Below are 20,762 nucleotides of genomic sequence, written 5' to 3' on the forward strand. Positions count from 1 at the left end.
TTTCCAAAGGTGAATCTAAGGTTATCTTATCACAGAGCCACCATGTTTACACAGGGAGGAGATTGGGCTAGATGGATGGGTCAGGTATGGCCATAGCAAGTCCTACATGTTTAAACCCAACTTTTGTGACAACAAAAAGAGGTAAAAAGATCAATATATTTTCTGCTGATTGTAGAACTGCTGACATCTTTAAAGTTTCACAGAAGATAAGATTATTTGACCTCCTCCTATGTTAACAGTATATATGTGGAAATTTGGGGAAATAAAGCTTTGATTTTTTATAACAGAACGATGAGAGGACTGATGTCCCTTTAAATATGTTGATGAACTACGAAGCAAAAACAAGGGAAACAAGTGGAGACTATTAGCACAGCTCTGAAAAGACTGTTACTCAAAATAAGGAGGTGATCAAGCACGTTTCTGAAAATGTTAAACTGTTACTTTAAGACAGCATGATGTGGTTTTGTATTGTGTTTACAGTCCCTCAACAGCAACACAGAACCAGCAAGCTTTTTGCTTCACTTTGTCTCCTTCCACCATGACTTCATACGTAGCCAGCAGACTGCCGGCTGGTTGTCACTGGAACAAATTTGTACACTCTTTTATGGTTGATGCTCATCCCTCAAAGGAAGTCTGTGTGAGTGACTCCTGACTCTGGTAAAAGTGGGTCCAGACATTGGACAAGTATGTTCAGACCATCAAAAACATGCAGCGTTTGGAAGAAATTGCATCACTGGGAAAATATGGTAGTGGATTTAGTGAGAAAAAGAAAAACCCAAGTACTGTTTTTAAAGTTCTGAGTATCTGTATTTAAGTATTATAAACTTTAATAATGATTAAATGTTCATTTTATTCGCTTAAAGAAATCATGTCGTGTGCTGTTTTTGTTTTTTGGTCAAATCTAGTTCAGGTTTTCAAATCTTTGCTTATGCTAAGCGAATCTTTCCCGCTTATTTTACTGAATTAAATTGAATTTTCTTAAACTGATGACGCACCTATCTCAGAAATGATCTGTGTCACAATGATTGGAAAATGAGGGAAATTACGATTATGAGAGTTCTACCTGACTCTTATTAGAAAATACTTTTCCTTTATCTTAGATTATTAGTAATAGTTGTATTAATATTTGATAATAGTCAGCAGTATATAATTCACTGGGGAAATACCAAAATCGCAATTATACATACATTCAGTGCTGATTTGAGTCGATGGCCTTGTGTTTATCTTTACAAATGTAACTCCCACACAGTTCTCAGTATTCACTGCAGTCTGTGACAGAACTAGAAAATGAAAAGTATTATTGCACCCACTTTGTCAGTGCAAATAGAACACCAGCTGCCTCGAGACACTAGTTTTACACCTATCGGCATCTTTACATCTTTTCTTTCGCCTCACTGAAATCTATGCCAGTCAAGGTTATTCACCACCACCAGCTCTGATCAGCTGATTAGACGCATAATAAACAGGGAAATGACAACAGAGTGCAGAAATGTTGTGCACAAGTGGCAGTCTAATTGCAATAAGTACTTTCGAGGTATCGAGAAACAGCCCAAGGACTGTGGTCTTCACTGCATTTGTATTCTGTGTTTTCCTCATTAGGCTTTATTAGGTCTGACATCACTGTGGGGAGATTGAAAAGTTTAAATAGACAGTTTGTAGTTATTACATTGCTGACATGATGTAGCTGCATAAAAATTAAATCACAAATTTTATACATACTGAGTTTTTATTTTTTGCTTGTATATTTGAAAAAAAGACAGGTACGCATGTGATGTATATGTATATGTATATATTTTTTTATTTTATTTATCATGGAAATCAGTTGTTGACTTGAGATTTAAAGAATCTAACAATAAAGAGGTTTACAAAGTCAAAGCATGCTTCATGTTCATTTTCCACCCAGCTCCACATGGTGTGGTGTGGCTGTTAAACAGGGTGCAGCTAGCTTAGTCAGATCCGCTCCTGGGAAAGCTACTGAATTTTGCCATTCATACGTGCTTCCTTTGCCCAAGGGCAGCTCAGTTTAACCAGAGCACATCGTTCAGTAAACTCAAAAATGAGATGGGTTGTCACTGTTCCTATTCACTAATAACAAACAGATGTTTAAAACCTGATGATTCAGAACTTGGAAAAGAGAGAAAGCCACGAGGCTGCAGTGGCAGTATAAGAAAGGGTTTGATCAGAACCTCTGTCATTACCAATAAATAACACTGGTTTAGGGTTAAGTTCAAGCTTTGCTATCTTTTGAAGCTCAGTTTTCCTCTAACCACCACCACCTGGCTGCGTATCTACATATTTGAACACATAATCAGACTCTTCTCTGGTTTTAAGCTTTAAAGCTGGGCTGTTAGAGTTCACATTATGGATATTGAAATGCTGAGTCGTGGTTGGAGGTTTGATGGGTTGACAGTTACATAGAGCACCCCTGTGTTGGTTTTGTGTTCAAAAAGTAGAGTCAGACGTAAATGCGTTGAAGCACTCGCAGGCAGAACACCCAGTCAGGAGGCAGCTGATGGTAGGATATTTTGTTTCCATCCAATCGTAGAAACTTCATCTTGGAGTAAGACTGAGGTCCCACCTCTCTGCAGAAACTGGTCACATTGAACTCTGTGGTGAACAGACAGAAAGGTATTTTTATTTTCATAATCTCTATTCACCAGAGTCACAACCATGTGATTAATGCTGTCTTGCCAAGACATTATAGGTACCAAGCCAGTCTGGAGAGCTCTAGTTTCACATCATGTGCCACGTGTTTGGCACGTTCAGAGATCAAAGTTGAACTGTGCAATCTGCAGAAATCCGTCCTCTTCCCATAGAGTCTGCATTTACCATCTTACAGGTGCTGCAGTAAAGATGTAGACAGAGGAAACCACAACACCCTCTTCATATTTCTCTGAGCCATTTCAGTAGTAAAAAGTCTTTCAGGCCAGAGCGTGCGCTTTGGCAGCCAAAGACTGCAGTAGCAGTCAGGCTGCTTGCTAGACGATGAGGTGTATGTTATTGTGGAAGTATTTTGCTGTCTGTCTGTCTCGCTGGTACACAGCCCCACTGTCTGCTGCATCACACATTCAGAAATGAGAGCAAACTTGAACGGCTAAACCAAAACTGCGTGCCAGTTCTCTGCCACTAAATGGTCATGTGAGTCAGGTTTTGGCTGAAAAGTCAAAAAAATCAAACTGATGGGGAGCAGACGGAGAGAGAGGAAAGCGGAGACTGAAGAGGGGAACAGCATGTGCTTCTGGCTCATCTGGCACTCTTACCTTCGAATCCATCACAGATGTTGCCATAGCACTCCCTTCACTTGTTTTTCACTAGCTCCACTTTCCACACGTCTAACCAATTAATATCCCCTTGTCTATTCTTACCTCCACCCTCCTTTCTCTCCTTTTCTTTCCTTGTCTCTCCTTCTGTCCCTCTGCCTTCATACTTGCCTCACCATCCAAACCCAGCCCCTCCCATGTCTGCATACAGCAAGGAGAGCCGCCCATTTTTAAACGGGATGGGCTGTGAAAGCTTTCCACATTTCTTCTCTATTACAGCAGGGCTTTGTGTTGTTGAATGGTAACATGTATGAAATATTAGGAGACGTGAAGTCAGTAACACCTCTACAATGTCTGTGCATGCTTTGCTGAACGTATAGTCCTCACCTTGTATTTTATTGGCCTCCAGGTAGAGGTACTGGAGGGTGGTGGGGACTGTGGGAATAGCAGTGAGTTTGTTATATGAAAGGTCCAGCTCCACCAAGCTGGAGTGGTTAAAGACCTGCGAGTGGACCTCACGGTTCTGCAGGCCACAGTGACTTAGGCGTAGATACTTAAGGTTGAGAAATCCCTCAAAACTGTCCACATCCAGTCCAGTGAGAGAGTTGTTTGACAGATAGAGCTGCTCAACGGAGGAAGGTAAGTGCCTGGGAATGGTTGAAAATGAATTCCCGCTGAGGTCCAACAGGTTCAGACTGACCAGACCTACATGACAGAAGTGATGCACACACACACACAAACATGCAAAACATAACACCGATGCTAAAATAGATTTTAGGACAAAACATTTCCTAGTGAGATGAACACGTAAAAATATTCTTATCTTTCCTGGCAGTGTTTAGGTACAATACAATTTCTTTTAATTACCGAGTTGTTTTTCTGTTTGTTTTTTTGTCAGCAGTATCAGGCTGAGCTCTCTCTTATTTTCCAGCCATACGTGTTTAAAGTAAATTGTGCATGAACAAACAAAAGGAAATGACACATTACGCTACCTCTGAGGTCTCCCTCTGTGATGGTATTCAGTCTGTTTCCCTGCAGCAGCAGCAGTGTTAGGCTATGCAAGTTCTGGAAAGCTTCTGGGTTGATGCTGCTGATTTGGTTGTAGGCCAGTCGCAGCTGTTTGAGTCCAGCTGGTAAAGCGCTGGGCACTGAACTCAGGTGGTTGTGGTTAGCAAAGAAGTACCACAGCTGGGTCTGGCTCTGCAAAGAGTCCTGCGTCAGGTTGTCGCTCTCCAGTTGGTTGTTGTCCAGAATGAGCCATCGAAGCCCAGTAACGTTGGCCAGCACGGAAGAGGACAGGGTTGAGATGTTGTTGCCCTGATAAGAATGCAATTCACTACCTGAGGAATTTTGTCATTTAATACTGATGAAAAGCATATAGAATATATTGTAGTGGAAACTGAGGAGAAACCTCAGTTGGTTTCCACTAGACCACTTTAAGATAACACATGCACACAGTGTTTGTCCTACCTGTAGAAACAGGTATTGAGTTCTGTCGGGCAGGCTGTCAGGGATGTGTGCTAAAGCTCTCTGGTCACAATAGAGTGCTGTGGGCCACTGGATGGGGCAGTCACACTCTTCAGGGCAGAGCTGCGGATTATTAGCCCGGAACCAGGCTGGATCCATTCGCCCCTGCAGACTCAGCACACTGGGCTCACCTAGCAGGCGGTTAATCCACAGAGGAACGCCTCCATAGTCCATATCAGCTACAAATGTGCCTGAAGCAGACTGAAAACCACTCAACAGAAACAGGAGGCCAGAGCACAAAAGAGCCATGGACATGGCTGGGGGGATGTGTGATGCTGTAAATGAAACATTAAGAAAAACCTGAACACCATCATAGATTTGACAAGTAGTTTTACAAGTCATGATCTGTACGACTGCTTAGAAAGGAACAATATGTCCATAAGCCAAACCTGTAAGTGTTAATTTTGAATGGTCTGCCAGGCATAAGAGCTCCATCATAGATTATAGGAGGAGGAGCTTCAACTATATAAGCTCCAAAGCATCTTTTTTTTTCACAATCATGTGAAAAAGAAAGTTTTCAAAGGACTCTATGCAGTAATCTGAAAAACTGAGCACACTCCATGAATCAGTAGCATTTTCTGTATGACCTCATGAGTCTCTCACAGTGTTGTTTACAGTGTTGCTTCAGTTCACTAAGATTTGCATGCATTAATTTATGCGGAGCTCTTGTGAGGTCCTGCCGCAGCATTTCAAGCTGAGGTCTGGACTTTTACTGCACCATTGCAACACTTTGGTTCTTTTCTATTTTGGGTGTTCTGTTGTAGATTTGCTGGTGTGCTTTGGATCATCATCCTGTTAAATGACCCAATTTGGGCCAGGCCTTAGCTGTCGGACAGATGGTCTCATGTTTGCTAGGTGCCCAATCCCTGTGGTTGCAAAACAAGTCCACATCATAAACCCTTCATGAGGTGTTTGTGCTGATATTTTGTGTCTGGTTTTTGCTGAATGCAGTGGTGGACTTTATGGCTAAACATCTACACGTTGGTGCTGTCTGCCAAAATGACATTGTTGCATAAATCCCTTCCAAAGAAACCTTGTTCAGTGTTTTTTTTGTTTTTTAATTTTGCAGTCATGAACTTTAGCATTTCACATACTAAGTCTGACATGTAGCTCTTGAGATTTTTGGAAGTTCTCCAACTATTGCAAGGTCAAATCGGGATGTGATGTGAACGTTACTTCCTAAACTGCACTGTTTTTATGAAGAGCCTCAAGGAGCCACTGGTGTGACAGTTCATGTTTAATCTTGTTCTATCTGTCTCTCTTAAATTCACCAAATTAATAGAAGTGTGTGAGTGTAAACCTCCTGAGTGTTTCTTTAAAAAGACTTGGACATGGAATGAATGAAATACCAATACTTGTTCACGTACTTAAGAATTTAGGTATCTGTGTTTTACTGGAATATTTGTTTTTCTGACACCTTTTTACTTTTATTTCGTTTGTAACAGAAATATCTCTACTGTTGGTATCCTTCACGGGTGCTTATTGCATATGAAGAAATGGGGGGAAAAAACAAAAACAAAAAAACAACATAATTTATGCATCTTTTACAGCACTGTATTCGGGGGATAATGTGGGTCGGAATGATCTAGACAGCATATCTGGTGTTGATATTTATATGCTGTGATCACAGTACCTCAGTATCATGAGCCTCACTTAAGATCAAGGAGCATAAATGGAGTAACATGGCAGTTATTTTGAAACGTAATTTTTCTATCAACTCAACAAACATCAGCAAATTTGATCTATATTTTGTGTTATTTAAAAGTTGCATGAACACACTGGGCAGTTTAGTGCAGGCTACGCTGGTTAGTGATGCATTGTGTTGCAGAGCAGCCATGGTGTTCATGGTCAGTGTTAAGGTATAACAAGGGTAGTAAACAGTAAATTGAACTGATGAAATTAACTCACTAATTTTCACCTTTACATCAGTTTTGTAGCATCTAGGGTTGGAAATCAGCCTCAATAGTTTGTGAAACATCTGCTGATATCTTGATGAACTCGGTTGTGTAAATCCACAAAAGTAGCAGCAACACTAAGCTAATCACAGTCTGCACACAAGGAAATTCTACTGGAGATCACAACATGAATTATTGTGATTTGTTTCTAAATGATTGTTTTCTCAGGTTCCACCACTGCAACTTAGCTTAGGGTTCCCACACCCACTGAATCCCACTTTAACTCTTGACTTTACTCATTTTTCTGTTTACACATGAAGGCAAAGTCACCCATCTACAATGAAGGCAAGAGCAAACAGAGCTAGTGTTTAAGCACATTCATTAGAATTAAAAGTTAGGTTGAAATAAAGTTTAAATTCCTATTTAATAATATCATTTTATTATTATCCTTATACAGCAGGAGCTTCAGTTTCCTTCGCAAAAATTAGCTGGCAGAAATATCGTCAACCTCAACTATTTTCATGTACTTTGATTATATTTCAAAGCCAGTACTTTTTCAATTTTACTTGAGTAAAGAAGCTCAATCAGTGCTTCTGCTGGAGTAAAATTATTTTTTAATGCATGCATCTGTACTTGTACTCAAGTGAAGCATGTGCTTCACTTCAATCTCTGATTACTGTTTAGTAATGTTCAATGTGAAAATGAATTACTTTTATCCAACTGAAGCTTCAAAAGTTAAACATAAATTTCTGTTTGAAATCGTCTGTGTGAATATTTTTCTTGCAGGATGAAATAAACTAAAATAGAATAAAATGAATGAAAAAGTATGTGACACGGTTTTCAGTCACCACATGTGCAGATTGTTGCTTTTGCTTGCACATTTCTTCGAATTTAAACTGATTAAATCTGAGACAGAAGAACAAATTTTCCTACCTTCATATAAAGTGCACAAGAGGACAAACACACACACACACATATGCAGACACACCTACACATGCATGCGCAATTACACATCAAGTTACCGTATAAGATAGCAATTTGTAAGAAATGTTTGCAACATCAGGAAGTTTGACTTGATCTGCATGGTTGCAATGTTGCATTTGCATTCCACCCTTAGAGTCTTACAGTGCAGCATTGCCAAGAGATTTACTGTAACTAAACAAACACACAGTCTGATTTTCATCATTTCCAGTTTTGCCTTCAATGCAGAAAGAGGAAATGGGGTAAACTAGAAACTAACCACAAACTTACCTGTTTGTTTAGGAGATACAAACGGAGACGGGTTGTCCTAAATCCTCAGTGATGAAACCCTTGGGATCTTTGAATGAGTGTGTGTCGGGATGTGTGCATGTGTATATGTTTTCAGGCTACCGGCGGCATATGCCCCGTCTGACACATTCCTCTGCTTCAAACGCTACCAGACCTCCTTCATAAACTTCCCACACTCACTTCTTCCATTCCTCTTGTATTAGCCCGCAGTAACAACGGTACATTTAGTGGAAACGTGTTTGCCTGCAGAGACGCACAAAAAGATCTGAGAAGGTACGCTAAAGAAGCACAAAGAGGGGGGAAATGAGAGGAAACTGGATTTGAATTGATCAGCATGCAAATTGTATATGTTATTGTTCCTCGAAAGAGAGTGTTTGTGTGTGCTTGTGCGCGTGTGTGTGTGTGGTGGTGGGGGTACAGTATGTGATCGGTCTAGAGGCAATTAAGCTACAAAGTACCTGGGGAGCCAAAGAGACCATTCTGTGTGTGCCTATGCGCGTGTGTGTGTAAATGTGTGTGTGTGTGTGTTTGAAGGAAAGAGCTTCTTGAAAACAGCTGACCAAAAGAGAAGAAAACGATCCCACATTCCTTTCCAGCAATATATTACTGCTGTGCTGAGAAAGAAGAGGCAGTGGGGAAGAAGCAGGCAAAATGATCTCCTGATCACATCATGCAAAGAGCTCCCTCTAGGATAAACCAGGGAGAATCACAATCCTTCATGTGGGCTTCAAAATGTATTAGAGGGGATGGATCATTTCACTTTAACCATGGAGAATTACAAGAACATGTTCTTTAACCAAAAACACCTCATCCAAACTTTATTTTGACTGTGTGGACAAGTGTAACAGATTTTAAGTGTTCATTCCGGTCACACCATTGTAAGCTTTTATTAAGTATAAATTACAATTAGCGACAAGACCAGTGGAAACGACGCTAGGTAGGAATACGACCGTCCACGTTCACTCTGCACTCAGCAGAAACTATCTATGATCGGAAGTGTTTGCCACGCAGCTGCTCTGAAAAGACCACAGCCACACAAGCACGATCAGTTTTGCCTCCTTACGACTTCCACTCAAGATGAAGGATTACATTTTGACACACCTCAGAGGAGAAACCCTGCTGAAAATGGTGCACAAGGAGGTGATTTTGAATGCGTTATTATAAAACCCTGGGTTCTAAGTTTTCTGCTGTTAATGTTTCGATCACATTTTGTGGATTACAGATGTTCACCTACCTATATTCACCTTTATTCTTTATTGCCTTTAATTTGTTTTTATATTTAGCTAGTCATTAGTGTTTCACTATTTGTCCCTGTTAATGTTGATATTTATTTACTATTGAGTGGTGGCTTTAATTTTATTCACTGTGTTTTAAAGTTTAAAAATCTTGTTTGCAGCTCTTTATGGACTCAGTATATTCCTCGGATTTCTGTTCTTGTCATTTTTGTTACTTTTGACATGCAGGTTGGTTCTAGTTAGTTCCCTTCTGTGTTCCTTGGTGTCCCAATGACATCAGCATTTGTCTTTTGTCTTCCCATATTGCCCTATCTGGTCCTTCTGTTTTCCTGTGTCGAAGCAGTTTTGTCTCCCCGTTCAGCTATGTCTCCCTTGCTGTTTCATTTTTTCATTTCCTCTGTGTCTTTGTGTTTGCGTTTGTATTCTATCTCTTGTTTCAGTTTTCATGCTTCTCCAGCGTCCCCCGTGCCTTCTTGTCAAGTCTTTGAATCTGTGAATCTGTGTTTATTTATTTCCTGTTTTATTTTGTTAGTCTCCCGTCTCTTGTGCCATGTGTGTAATTTTGCTTCCCTTGTCTTGCTTCCCCAATGAGTTCCAGCGGTGTTCCCTGGTGTTTCCCATCTTCCTAATTACCTGGTGTGTATTTATTGTCTGAGTCCTGTCTGTTTGTTGTTGTGTCTTCTCCACATGGTATGTGTTTCCTTGCACCGTGCTCCCTGTGTTTTTCTCCTAGAGTTTTGCTGTAAAGTAAAGCTGAGTTCGAAGTCTTATCTTCTAAGTCCTACACTGGGGTCCACTTCCTGCCTTCCAAACTGTGACAATAACACTGTGTAATCACAGTGCAAACATCCCCCCCCCCCCCCCCCCCCAAAAAAAAAAAACAAAAACCCCAAAAAAACACAAGTTCAGCATATTTTTTAAATCTCCTTTCTTTTAGAAGAGTAGAAATGCTCACATTTCCATTTACACTCATTATATTTTAAGGATTCATGTGAGTATTTTTAAGTACTGACAATGGCTTTAATAAGATTAAATAGTAAGTGTTTTGAAATTTCACCTTGCTTAATGAAGTGCTCTTAAACTAGATACAAATAATGTCACACATTATTCATCATAATCCTAGATTATTATTATTGTTACTATCACTATTATTCAGACTGTATCACAGTTTTTTATGATGTGATGCAATGAGACAGTCAGATCAACAGTTGTCTGTTGTTTACAGTAGGATCATTACACGATTATTTATGAAACCACTGACAAAAGGTATAATGTCATCGTAGAAGTGTGACTCACTGGGAGTCTCTTGTTCAATTTCCTCATTAATGAGTCATTGTCTTTTGTCCCTGCCAGCTACCGTCCTGTTTGTGAGTAAATGTACGTTACCATGTCTGCGTAAGTCTCAAGGGGACTGAATGTACAATACAACACTGTGACTGATGTTTTTTGAACGTTTTCACTTTCTTCATTCTAAACTCGTAATGTTTTTTAACCTAGGTTGTGCAATTGTTTAACACTGTCTGCTTTACATGTTTATTTTAAAAGTGTTATCAGCTGACCAGAGCATAGTTTGAGCTGGAAGTTGTGATTCTGCTTTCCTCTTTCTCACCTTTCTCTTGGATTGTCTTCAACAGCTTCCTGAACACATCCTTAAATTTCCTATCACTTACACTAGAGGGCTCTCTTTCCTCACATATCAAAAGCACACATACCGCATTAATTCCACTAAATCAAATATAGGCCTATTTGAAAGATGTGATTTATTAGCAATGTGAAAAAAATAACCAACTCAAAGACTTCAGATGAATTATGATGTGGCAAAAACTCCTGGTTGTTCTTATAAGACATGTAACTTTCTTTTGGAGACATATTCTTTCTTTTAGTGTTACAATTTCCCCGCAGGTTTATGGGCCAAAGCACAGTGTTGGACTCCAGATGTTGCAGCTGGAGTCCAAGATGCAGGCAGCTATGCTGAGTCACCAGGACACCGTTCAGTGCAGATTCAACGCCTCTGTTCTCAGTGTAACTCAAAAAGATTTAACACTGGTTGAAAAAAAATTATGCCAAGATGTTAAGAAGTTAAATGTTTTTTGTTGGTTCTTTTTCTTCTTTTTTTTTCTTCTATTTTTGCTCAAGCCCGTAATTATAACATACTTCCTTAAAGAGCTGTGCGTTTTATCCATATGAGAAAAGGCTGAGGATCCCGACATGGTGTAAATTTAAACATCTGTTTGTGATTTATGGTTTATGTGGAAGTGTGTGTGCATGCATGTATCTATATGTGTGTATGTGTGTGTATACATCTGCTTTCTATTGCATGGTTTTGCTGCCCCTGTGCCCTAGGGTGCCATGGTTCAAGTTACCTTAAGGAGTCCCTTTGTCCAAGTAGACCATAACACCTTGAAATTGAGAGTATTTTTATTAAGTGTAAATTTCCTTCAGTTATTATTTTATGCAGCATTTGGAACTGTGTGGAGGACAAGTTAGAAGCAGCTATATTTGGAGTGGAGTGCAGGGAGTGAGGAGATCAGGGATGCTTGAGAAGAGCTATTAATGCTGCTCGTGTGAGTGTGTGTATCATTAGGGATGAGGTGAAGCATGTAAAAGTTAAGGTTAGCGTCCAGGAAATGAGAAACACAGAGATGTGCAAACTATGCAGTTTAAGAAAAAAATGCATCACAAGTAGCAGTGAATTCTGTAGTGAATCTTTTATCGTCTCTACTGTTTTATTATCTTCTTCCATACTTTCTTTTTCAGGAACCCTAACATCACGTCTTACTTATCAATTAAACACAGGATTTTTTTAAATTAGTGCAAATTTATGAGGGCCGCATGAATCTCTACCTCAGCCAGCAGGGAGAACATCTGACTGTCATACATATGTAACGGAGCACTTTGGCTCATTTTAAGCAACGTGCTGCAAACAAACTGCGTTTTTCCTGTTTGACTTCATGCTGGAGATAAAAGAAGTTAGTGTGTTGTCCGTGTGTATTTTTGCAGTTACTTCTGCCTGGCGTTTGGCTTGTCTGATATCTCTTTGTCAGTGTTTTGGTTTCTTGGTATTTCTTTGGTTTTTTGCACAAGAAGAAATTAGCAGGCATTCACAGTCTGCGCTAGAAGGGTTAAGTTCTAGCTCAGTGCCGCTCATGACCCAGTTTGGGGACGGGGGGACATGGGTGGGGGTTGGACATGTTGCTCCTCAAAGTCCAGATTACCCTTTTACTTTGAAGACCTTGAGTCATTTCCCTCACTTTCAAGGGTAGCTGCTGGTAACCTTGAGAATGTGTCACACCGTGGCACAGAAAGGTTATCTTTGTCTCATGCATGCACACAAAAGTCACACAACTTTATCTGCCTAACAATCTCATAAAAGCAGATTTCAGTATTTCAAGAGTTATTAACCTTATAACCTCATGTTAGGGTTTGACTGTTAATTATCGGTCTCTTGGTTCACTTCACAGGTGTTGAACACAACTCCTCAGATGTTTTAAGAGAAATATTTAAAATCAAATAAATACTAAAACATTTTACAGGAACAAATATGACTGCTTAAACATTTTGCCAATGCTACATCTGTCTGTGGATGCCTGCAGACAAAAAAGAAAGAGGGAAGAAACTTTTGGCTTAGATGTAATGCAATGTGGACATCTGGTCACCCTTTTCTTCCCTTTTTTTGATTCATAAAGCTTTTTACTGTCAGATGTCGGATGCAATGGCTACAGGAAGAACAGCCAACAGACTCTGGATGAGTCTCTAAAAGCTACATAAATGGATTGCAAAATTATCATTTTGGGAAATATGTTGACTTAAAAAGAGTCAGACTGAATGTGACAACATGTACAGATTGTTCAATAGTTGCTATGTTAGATGTGATACAAAACAAAGCTTATTCCTTGACTTGTTGCATTTATGGAGGTTGCTCGCTCTCATGACAGCCTGCTTAGTCAATTTACGTCTGTCGTTACAACAAATCACTGGTTCCACTCATGAACACGGAGGCCAGATTATATGTTGCTAGAAAACATCTAAATGAGTCGGCATCTGATTGTTAAGTGATGACGTGACGAATCCTACTTCCGGGCCTAAAGTAGTCTGCGTTTAATATGGCTTTTGTGTTGTTAACATGTTTAATGTTATGTATTTTCTTCTATTTAATGTTAAAAAGCTCCTAAAACAGTCAGTGATCACTGTTGACCTCCCTCGGCTTTTATTACCGCTAATCATTTATTTAAGCTCAGTTTTTAAAACCTTAGGATGTAACTACAGCCCAGCCCATGCACCACAGTGTTGCCAACTTAGCGACTTTGTCGCTATATTTAGCGAGTTTTCAGACCCCTTAGCGACTTTTTCTCTAAAAAAAAGTCGCTAAAAAAAGACGTGAAAGCGCGTATCGCTTTTACTCTCAACAAGCAGCGGGTGCTGTAACGCAGTCAGTTCTTCTTCTACTCTTATGCTGTTTTGTGGATCACAAGGTTTAGAACTACTTATAAACACACACACAAAGTAACTCCACCAGAGTGCCTATTTCGGGTCACTTTTGCCGGTCCAAGCCCAGGTAAAGGAGCAGGGTTGGAATTGTGACATTAAAAAAAACAATAATTGCTAAAAGAAATTTAATTTGTAGTTCTAAATAAACTCTAAATGCATTTAGGACGTTTTTTACTCACTTTATGTCTCTTCCACGAGGTTATTTCTCTCTCCAACAACATAGGTTACAGGTACATTAGCATGACCAATTATGCAAATTAGGCGATGACGTCATTTAGCGACTTCTAGCGACTTTTAGGACAACCAATCCGGTTGTGTTGTTAACATGTTTAATGTTATGTATTTTCTTCTATTTGATCTCAAAAACCTCCTAAAACAGTCAGTGATCACTGTTGACCTCCCTCGGCTTTTATTACTGCTAATCATTTATTTAAGCTCAGTTTTTAAAACCTTAGGATGTAACTACAGCCCAGCCCATGCAGCAGTATATGAATGACTAACCTTGTATTATGGATGGATTATCTCAGTTGTTCTCCTGGCTGAAGTTTGGTCCTTTTACAGCATCCTGCCATGCGATTACATTTGTTCCTGACCACCGAGAACACTCACGTTAACTTTTATCGAGTGGGGAAAAAAAGTTAGCTTGTTTATATTATGCTAACATAGCTGTGTCGCTAGCGGTCACGTAGCACATCATTATATACCAGCTAGCCCAACTTCAGTAACCCTACAAACGTCACTGCTTTTTAGTTTTCTGTCTTCATTTATGCTGGAAGTGATAACAGAGCTGTACTTTTTAATTTGTTTCCAAAACCCCGCAGTCAGGACATGCTATATTGTATTTAGATAGAAGCTAGCGAGCTAACTCCCTGCTAACTTCTAACTCCGTTAAATGTCATAAATTTCGTTTTCATGGATGCCCGGATGTTAAACTCAATTGTTACACCTGGTAGAGCAGAACGCTGATCATTTTATTCAAGATGAAAGACTTTAGACAGTTTCAACTCTCAGTAATGCCATAGTGATCGTTTGATATATGGACCTGCAGCGGAGTTTAGGTCCAGACACGGCTAGTGACATCAGACTGAACAACCGGATAGCTCTGCAAACAAATCTATGGACAGATGAGACTATGATTAAGATCATTATCAGAATGATGGAAGGAGAAAAATCTGAAGAAGGAAATAATAGCTCATCACCCAAATCATACCACATTATATGTCAAACATGGCGGAGGCAGCGTTATAACGTCGATATAGCTACCAGTGGAACTGGGTCACTAGTTTTTATTGCTCATGTGACTGCTAATATAAGCAGCAGAATAATTTTGAAGTATACAACGCTATACTCTCAACTCAGATTGCGTCAAATTCTGCAAAACTGATTGGACAGAGCTCCACAGTGCAAATGGATAATGACCTGAAGCAAGCTGCAAGAAAAAACTTCATGCAAATCATCTGAAAAACCCTCCAAAGTAAAACTGAAAGCACGTTGACTGTGCGATCCAGTGTGGTGGTGAGCAGAGGCAAAACTACAGATATTTTGTCTTTCTCCCAACAAATATTGGACCTAACTGTTTATATTTTCATGTGTTTCCAAAAAATCTTTCCCTTCATATAGTTAAAGCTCAGAGATTTCATCACCATGTGTAAATATAATATTTTAGTGAAAAATTATAGATCTTCCAAGCTTACATCAAAGGAGGAGAGAAAAAGCGGGATAGAAAGAAGAGATAGAAGTTCAGAATAACCAATGATTGAAAAGATGTCGAGAGGGCAGAAAATGAGTAGAAACACTGGTTCTTATGGACGCTGAGTTGGAGAACATAGAGAAGCAGGAAGAGGCCCACATTGAAACCAGACAGACAACATAAAGAGACTGTCACACATGGTTTCATTTAACCCTTTACAAGATGTAAGCTTGTTGTAGACGAGAAAGAGTTGGGTCCACCCATGTAAAAAAAAAATGAAACAAAACTTATGTAGGTCGAAGGGCATCTAGGTTCTGTCTTAAGGTTATCTTATTATGTTTAATAATGTTTAAACCAACGCCTTACACGTTACAACACAACACAGGAAAAACACTTGTCAGCACACTGAAGCAACTACGAAAGAACAAAACAATCACATGCAAGGCGTAACAAGGTTTTTACCGTGTACTGTTACAACAAAACTGACCTGTGCTGTACTTCTTTCTCTGCATCGTTTCCCCACACAGATCACAATAAAAAACCCCGCAGGTGTGTGCTGATGAAGGTATGCTTGCTTTGAGTTATTCCAGCTGTAATGATGACCTCCTAAAAAAAGCAGCAAGAAGAAAAAAACACAACCAATTATCCAGCTTTTCATTATTCCAAATTACACAGTTGGCTGGTGAGTGTCTCACCTGCTAACAGCACACCTGCGATTTTATGTTTGTAGCTGCAATAAACTACGATAACAAAACTTCCACTTTCTTTGCAGTGCTACAGCTAAAGTATATGTAATATCAAGTTCTTACTCATTTTAGTCTTTCACAGGTATTTGCATTTGCACCATATGAACCAAAGTTGGATCATTTTATCATTGCCACTTATGTATGACTTTTATTTTTCTACCCTTTATTGTGAAGAAAGAGAGGGGGTCACTCGAAATGAGGAAACGGAGGGATTGAATGTGCTGCTCGCAGATGGGAACAATCCCTCAAAGCCACTGCGTCTCACATCATTCACACTGGAGGGGGAGAAAAAAGGCTTCAGAGTGGGCTGTGGGCCATTCCCGACCAAATGCAATGGGGTGCGGGCAACTGGACAAGGGGGTGGAAGTAATCAAAAGCACAAGAACAGACAGACGGGTGTGGAGGGGGCTAGCATGACGGAACGGAGAGCAGGGAGGGGAGAAAATACTTTTCATACAGTGTGTGTCAGAGCACCCTGCAGTCCTGAGCACACTCACTCAGAGAGAGAGCGGGGGACAAGAGGGCCAGTGCCTTTGATCGGGTAGGTGTGTGTGTTTGTGTGTGCATGCAAGTGTGTGAAATCTTTTTGTTTTCTTTTAAATTGAGATTTATACAAGGCTAAATGAGAAGTAAGGGTAGAATAATTTTGGAAAAATAATCACTGAATGTTTTACCTTAATTTTTAAGGTAACAGAGTGAATATTACAAAACTGGCATTCATGGAAGGTTTAAGAAAGCCAGGAAAGGCTTTTCTGAGTTTCCCTGTGGACTAAGACCAGTAAGAATGTGACTGCCTGCAGGCAGCAATATTTCCAAATGAAGTCCATGCCTGCACTGCACCTTAAACCTAAGTAGGACAGAAGAATAACAGATTTAGTTAAAGTTGGCAGTTATACTTCTGAAAGATTTTTTTGTTCTTTTAAATGTCAAATTTCACATGTTTGAGCATTTCAAAACGTTCTAAAACATCTGTAAGATTATAAATCTCGAACATTTTGGTGATTGTGAATAACTTTTTCTATTTTTTGGCCTTTTTAATACCACTGTATGTCCCTCTGTTCTCCCTGTGTTACATTACAGTTAAGATTTGAGTGACTTCCTTCCATCATGCGTCAGGTGATTTTCCTTTTGTCTGCCCTGATTCCCCTCGTTCTCTGCCATGGATGGAACTCCTGGACAAATTACTGGCAGAGCCAAGGATACTTTTATGGCTCCCAGTATGCAGACAGAGCATACAGTGTGTCGGCGTGTCCTGACGAGTGTGACTGCCCCTCTTCCTTCCCCGTTGCTATGTACTGTAATGGGCGAGGCCTTACCACCGTGCCACCGATTCCCTCCCATATCAAATACTTGTATCTTCAACACAATGCCATCACATCTTTGCCTGACTCGGCTCTAAGCAATGCAACCAATCTGGTGTGGCTTATGTTGCATTTCAACCAGCTGACATCTGAATCAATTGGCAAGAAGGTAAACACGTAGTCATAGGCACATCCAGACACACATCACTATAAATAGCGGTACAATGGCTGACAGGTGTCTAACAGCCCGAGTCGGTTTTCTTTTATTGCTGTCTGTTCTTTTTTTTTTTTTTTTTTTTCTTTTTATAAATGACATCAGAAACAGCAGTATGCGACATTACGTGATGGCAGAGCTTCAGTTCATCCTTTGTCATTTTTTTTTTTTTTTTTTTTTTTTTTAATAAATAGGACAGGGGGAATGAATGAGAGAAAGAGGGGGAGAGAAAGAAAGAAAACCAAAGGGGAGAAGAGACGGTGAGAAGGGGGGGGAGGAGAGAGAGAGAAAAAAAAAAAAAAAGAACTCCTGGGTCACCTGTATGGAGAAAAAAAAAAAAACAAACAAAAAAAACAAACAGAGGAGACAGCAAACCACAAAGAGCAACATAATAATAGAGAAAACAAAGCACCATCACAATAAACTAGCTAGCCATAGATATCAATATTTACTAAATAATAAACGATATTGTGCAGCACGCAAGATAGACAGCGCACAATGTGCTTTGAGGTAGCAGCCAAGAAAGCTTTAGTCCGCGTCTGTGAATACCCATGTGTGCATACCTGTGTGGATCAGCATGCTTGCATTCCAAAGGTTTCTCCATGTAATGATCTGCTAGGGAGTGTGGGGGGGCCACAGCCCCGTCCTCCAGGGTGTGAAGCGGGTATGGAGGAGATCAAAACTCTAGACATCCAGAGGCCCCCAGAACACAAGAGACCATGGAAGACCAACAGAGGGGCAGCCGCGCCACTATTCCAGTAAGAGCTGAGGAGAGTCCCAGATGAGGGCTCGCCCAGCAGCCGCGGAGCAGAAGTCAGGGGGAGTTGCAGTGACGCGCCCGTGAGCTCCGCCGGCCCCCAGCTGCGCCTGAGTGACCGAGCCCCAGGCCGAGAGGCCGGGGGCACCCCACCTCCAATTGCTCCATTGCTGTCTGTTCTTAATCCTCAAGTTAATTTCCTGTGTTATCTGTTTTTTTAAAGAAAAGAAGAAACCAAAAGGGGGAAAAAACATGAATAAATATTGTGGTTAGTTTTCTGTCATCATATAATAAACTTGTTATAATTTGAAACATGTATGGGTAAAGCAGTGTGATCAGCAGAGCACATGCTCACACTAAACCAGACAGCAGCTTGCTACATCAGAGCCACAAACCTTGTGGTCTACAACCCTCAGCATAAAGTCTCTTTCTCCAGTGAAACACACTGAAAAACACATCACGCACATTCACGCACTGTAACCATCAGTTTGAATGCTAGTTGAAACTTAGCCGGTCGTTTGCAAACACATAAAAAGATGTAGTGTAATATCATTTCAATATCACAACCGGCAATAATGCATCTGTGCTCTGAAAAGGCCCCTTTCATCATTTTTATTGTAAAACCACCACATAATTTAGGATGATTTTTCTTTTTGGGTTTTATACCTGCTCATCTTGATCATTTTGCAGGCATTTGTGAAGCTGGGGGAACTTGAGCGTTTATATCTACAATACAATAATTTGACCAGCATTCCTTCAAACCTTCCCCTCTGCCTGAGAGACCTGAGAATGGATAACAACATGATTGAGAAGGTAAATCTTCAAAAATTCACATTCACAGCCCTCCTGTTTTAGTCCAACATCAGTTGAGACATTACGATATGCTTTACGGCTATTGCCACTTTTACCTAGGTGTCACCTGCAGACCTAGAGGGAATGGATAACCTCACTATCCTGTACCTTCATGATAATGCTCTCTCAGAGGTGGGCTCATCACTGAAGGGGCTGAACTCCCTCACACTGCTTGACCTCAGTAGCAACAAGTTGACAAAGGTAATTGTTTATCTGTTTTTTTCTAAATGCATTATTAAGCAACCAAGGTAATCTCGTTCAGAGATGTTGTGTCACTGTCCCAGGTCCCAGCTCCGCTCCCTGCATACCTGCATCAGCTCTACCTGGAGTACAATGCCATCGACTCTATACCTGAGGGATTCCTGAGCCTCTTCTCTCAGCTACAGTATTTTAGGATGTCGCATAACCTGCTAACAAATAAAGGCATCCCCGCTAACACGTTTAACGTGTCTGGGCTGGTGGAGCTGGACCTGAGCTTCAACAAACTGGAGAGAATTCCTTCAGTTAGCACCACGCTGCAATACCTTTACCTGCAAGCCAATCAGATCAAAGGTGAGAGTTTCTTTGAAGAAATCATTTTTTTAATCGTCATGCTCTACATTACCATGCAGTTTTCTACCTTTAAGCCAGTTTTGTTGATTTCGTAATAAGAAAGTTCATGATCGTATATGTACTGCCACTTAGATTAAACGAGAACAAAAAGTTGTTTGCTGGATTTTGAGAAATGAGATGTTGGACATGTCTTTTCCTGGGGTGATTTATACAGTTATACTGCCATTTTACAGTTTTGCATGAAAGTGAACTCATCGCTGTCTCCACTCTTTCTCTTGCCTGTAGAGTTTACTGTGGGTAGCTTCTGCAGTGTTGTGGATGTGACAAATTTCTCCAGACTCTTAATGGTGCGACTGGATGGAAACGAGCTCAGTCTTGTGGACATCCCCACCGACGTGAGCCATTGTCTGCGCCAGGTTCTCGACATTGAGATCTAAGCATGTGCACAACGCAGTCTGTGGCTCAGTTCACCACATGCACCTACAGCAGGACTATTTTAAAAAAAAAAAAACAGGTTACAGCAGATATAAGTTGATATCTACAGCAGGTAGTGAGTTAGTTATTAGTGATTGCAGAGAGCATCACTGTGAGCTTTACTAGAAATTCCTCCAGTTAAGAAAGAAAGAAAGAAAGAATGAAAGCCTGTTTTTTCTCGTGTATTGAAATTTCAGATTTACAAGGATAAAACACCATAAATGAGCCTTTAATCACAAAAAAACAACAGAACCTGAATGAAATTCAGGAATGGTTCTCTGACCTTCATCCTATTTACAGCATACTGTGCTGTAATGATTCTTCCTCCACGTGTCTTAATGCATGCGCAATCATCCATGAAGGGAAATCTCAAAAAGTTGATTTTGTTCATGTGGACGTAGCATTTTTAGTGGGAGAAACATTTTGTCACTCATTCAAGTGACTTCTTCAGTCTCATCTGGACGTAGCGTCACCAACCTGTTTATAAGGTTGGGGACGCTAC

General features: G+C 40.3%; 2 protein-coding genes across 2 annotated transcripts; one reads left to right on the top strand and one right to left on the bottom strand.

Annotated features, from left to right (window-relative positions):
• Positions 1-2,455: 2,455 nt before the first annotated feature.
• Positions 2,456-5,054, bottom strand: LOC146632042 (lumican). The gene is made up of 4 exons (XM_085354000.1): positions 4,731-5,054; positions 4,253-4,577; positions 3,648-3,965; positions 2,456-2,607 (listed from the first exon to the last, which is right to left on the bottom strand). The coding sequence occupies exons 1-4, from the start codon at positions 5,040-5,042 to the stop codon at positions 2,456-2,458; spliced, it is 1,107 nt and encodes a 368-aa protein (XP_085210126.1). The 5' UTR covers positions 5,043-5,054.
• Positions 5,055-17,217: 12,163 nt separating this feature from the next.
• fmoda (fibromodulin a) lies at positions 17,218-20,223 on the top strand. Its single transcript, XM_085354001.1, has 5 exons — positions 17,218-17,580; positions 19,073-19,195; positions 19,295-19,435; positions 19,519-19,786; positions 20,072-20,223. The coding sequence occupies exons 1-5, from the start codon at positions 17,218-17,220 to the stop codon at positions 20,221-20,223; spliced, it is 1,047 nt and encodes a 348-aa protein (XP_085210127.1).
• Positions 20,224-20,762: the final 539 nt, after the last annotated feature.

The sequence above is a fragment of the Diplotaxodon limnothrissa genome, linkage group LG5 (genome assembly GCF_057381915.1).
Source record: "Diplotaxodon limnothrissa isolate DT_005_m linkage group LG5, D_limnothrissa_male_GT1.1, whole genome shotgun sequence".
NCBI classification, from domain to species: Eukaryota; Metazoa; Chordata; class Actinopteri; order Cichliformes; family Cichlidae; genus Diplotaxodon; species Diplotaxodon limnothrissa.

What these genes read in the sequence shown, in the direction of transcription:
- LOC146632042 (XM_085354000.1), bottom strand. Translation starts at nt 5,042, where the DNA reads ATGTCCATGGCTCTTTTGTGCTCTGGCCTCCTGTTTCTGTTGAGTGGT. An exon ending in CTCAATACCTGTTTCTACAG is followed by an intron (nt 4,578 to 4,730) that starts GTAGGACAAACA and finishes CATTCTTATCAG; the next exon opens with GGCAACAACATCTCAACCCT. An exon ending in GGAGGCCAATAAAATACAAG is followed by an intron (nt 2,608 to 3,647) that starts GTGAGGACTATA and finishes TGTTCACCACAG; the next exon opens with AGTTCAATGTGACCAGTTTC.
- fmoda (XM_085354001.1), top strand. Translation starts at nt 17,218, where the DNA reads ATGCGTCAGGTGATTTTCCTTTTGTCTGCCCTGATTCCCCTCGTTCTC. An exon ending in CTGAATCAATTGGCAAGAAG is followed by an intron (nt 17,581 to 19,072) that starts GTAAACACGTAG and finishes ATCATTTTGCAG; the next exon opens with GCATTTGTGAAGCTGGGGGA. An exon ending in GCAAGCCAATCAGATCAAAG is followed by an intron (nt 19,787 to 20,071) that starts GTGAGAGTTTCT and finishes TCTTGCCTGTAG; the next exon opens with AGTTTACTGTGGGTAGCTTC.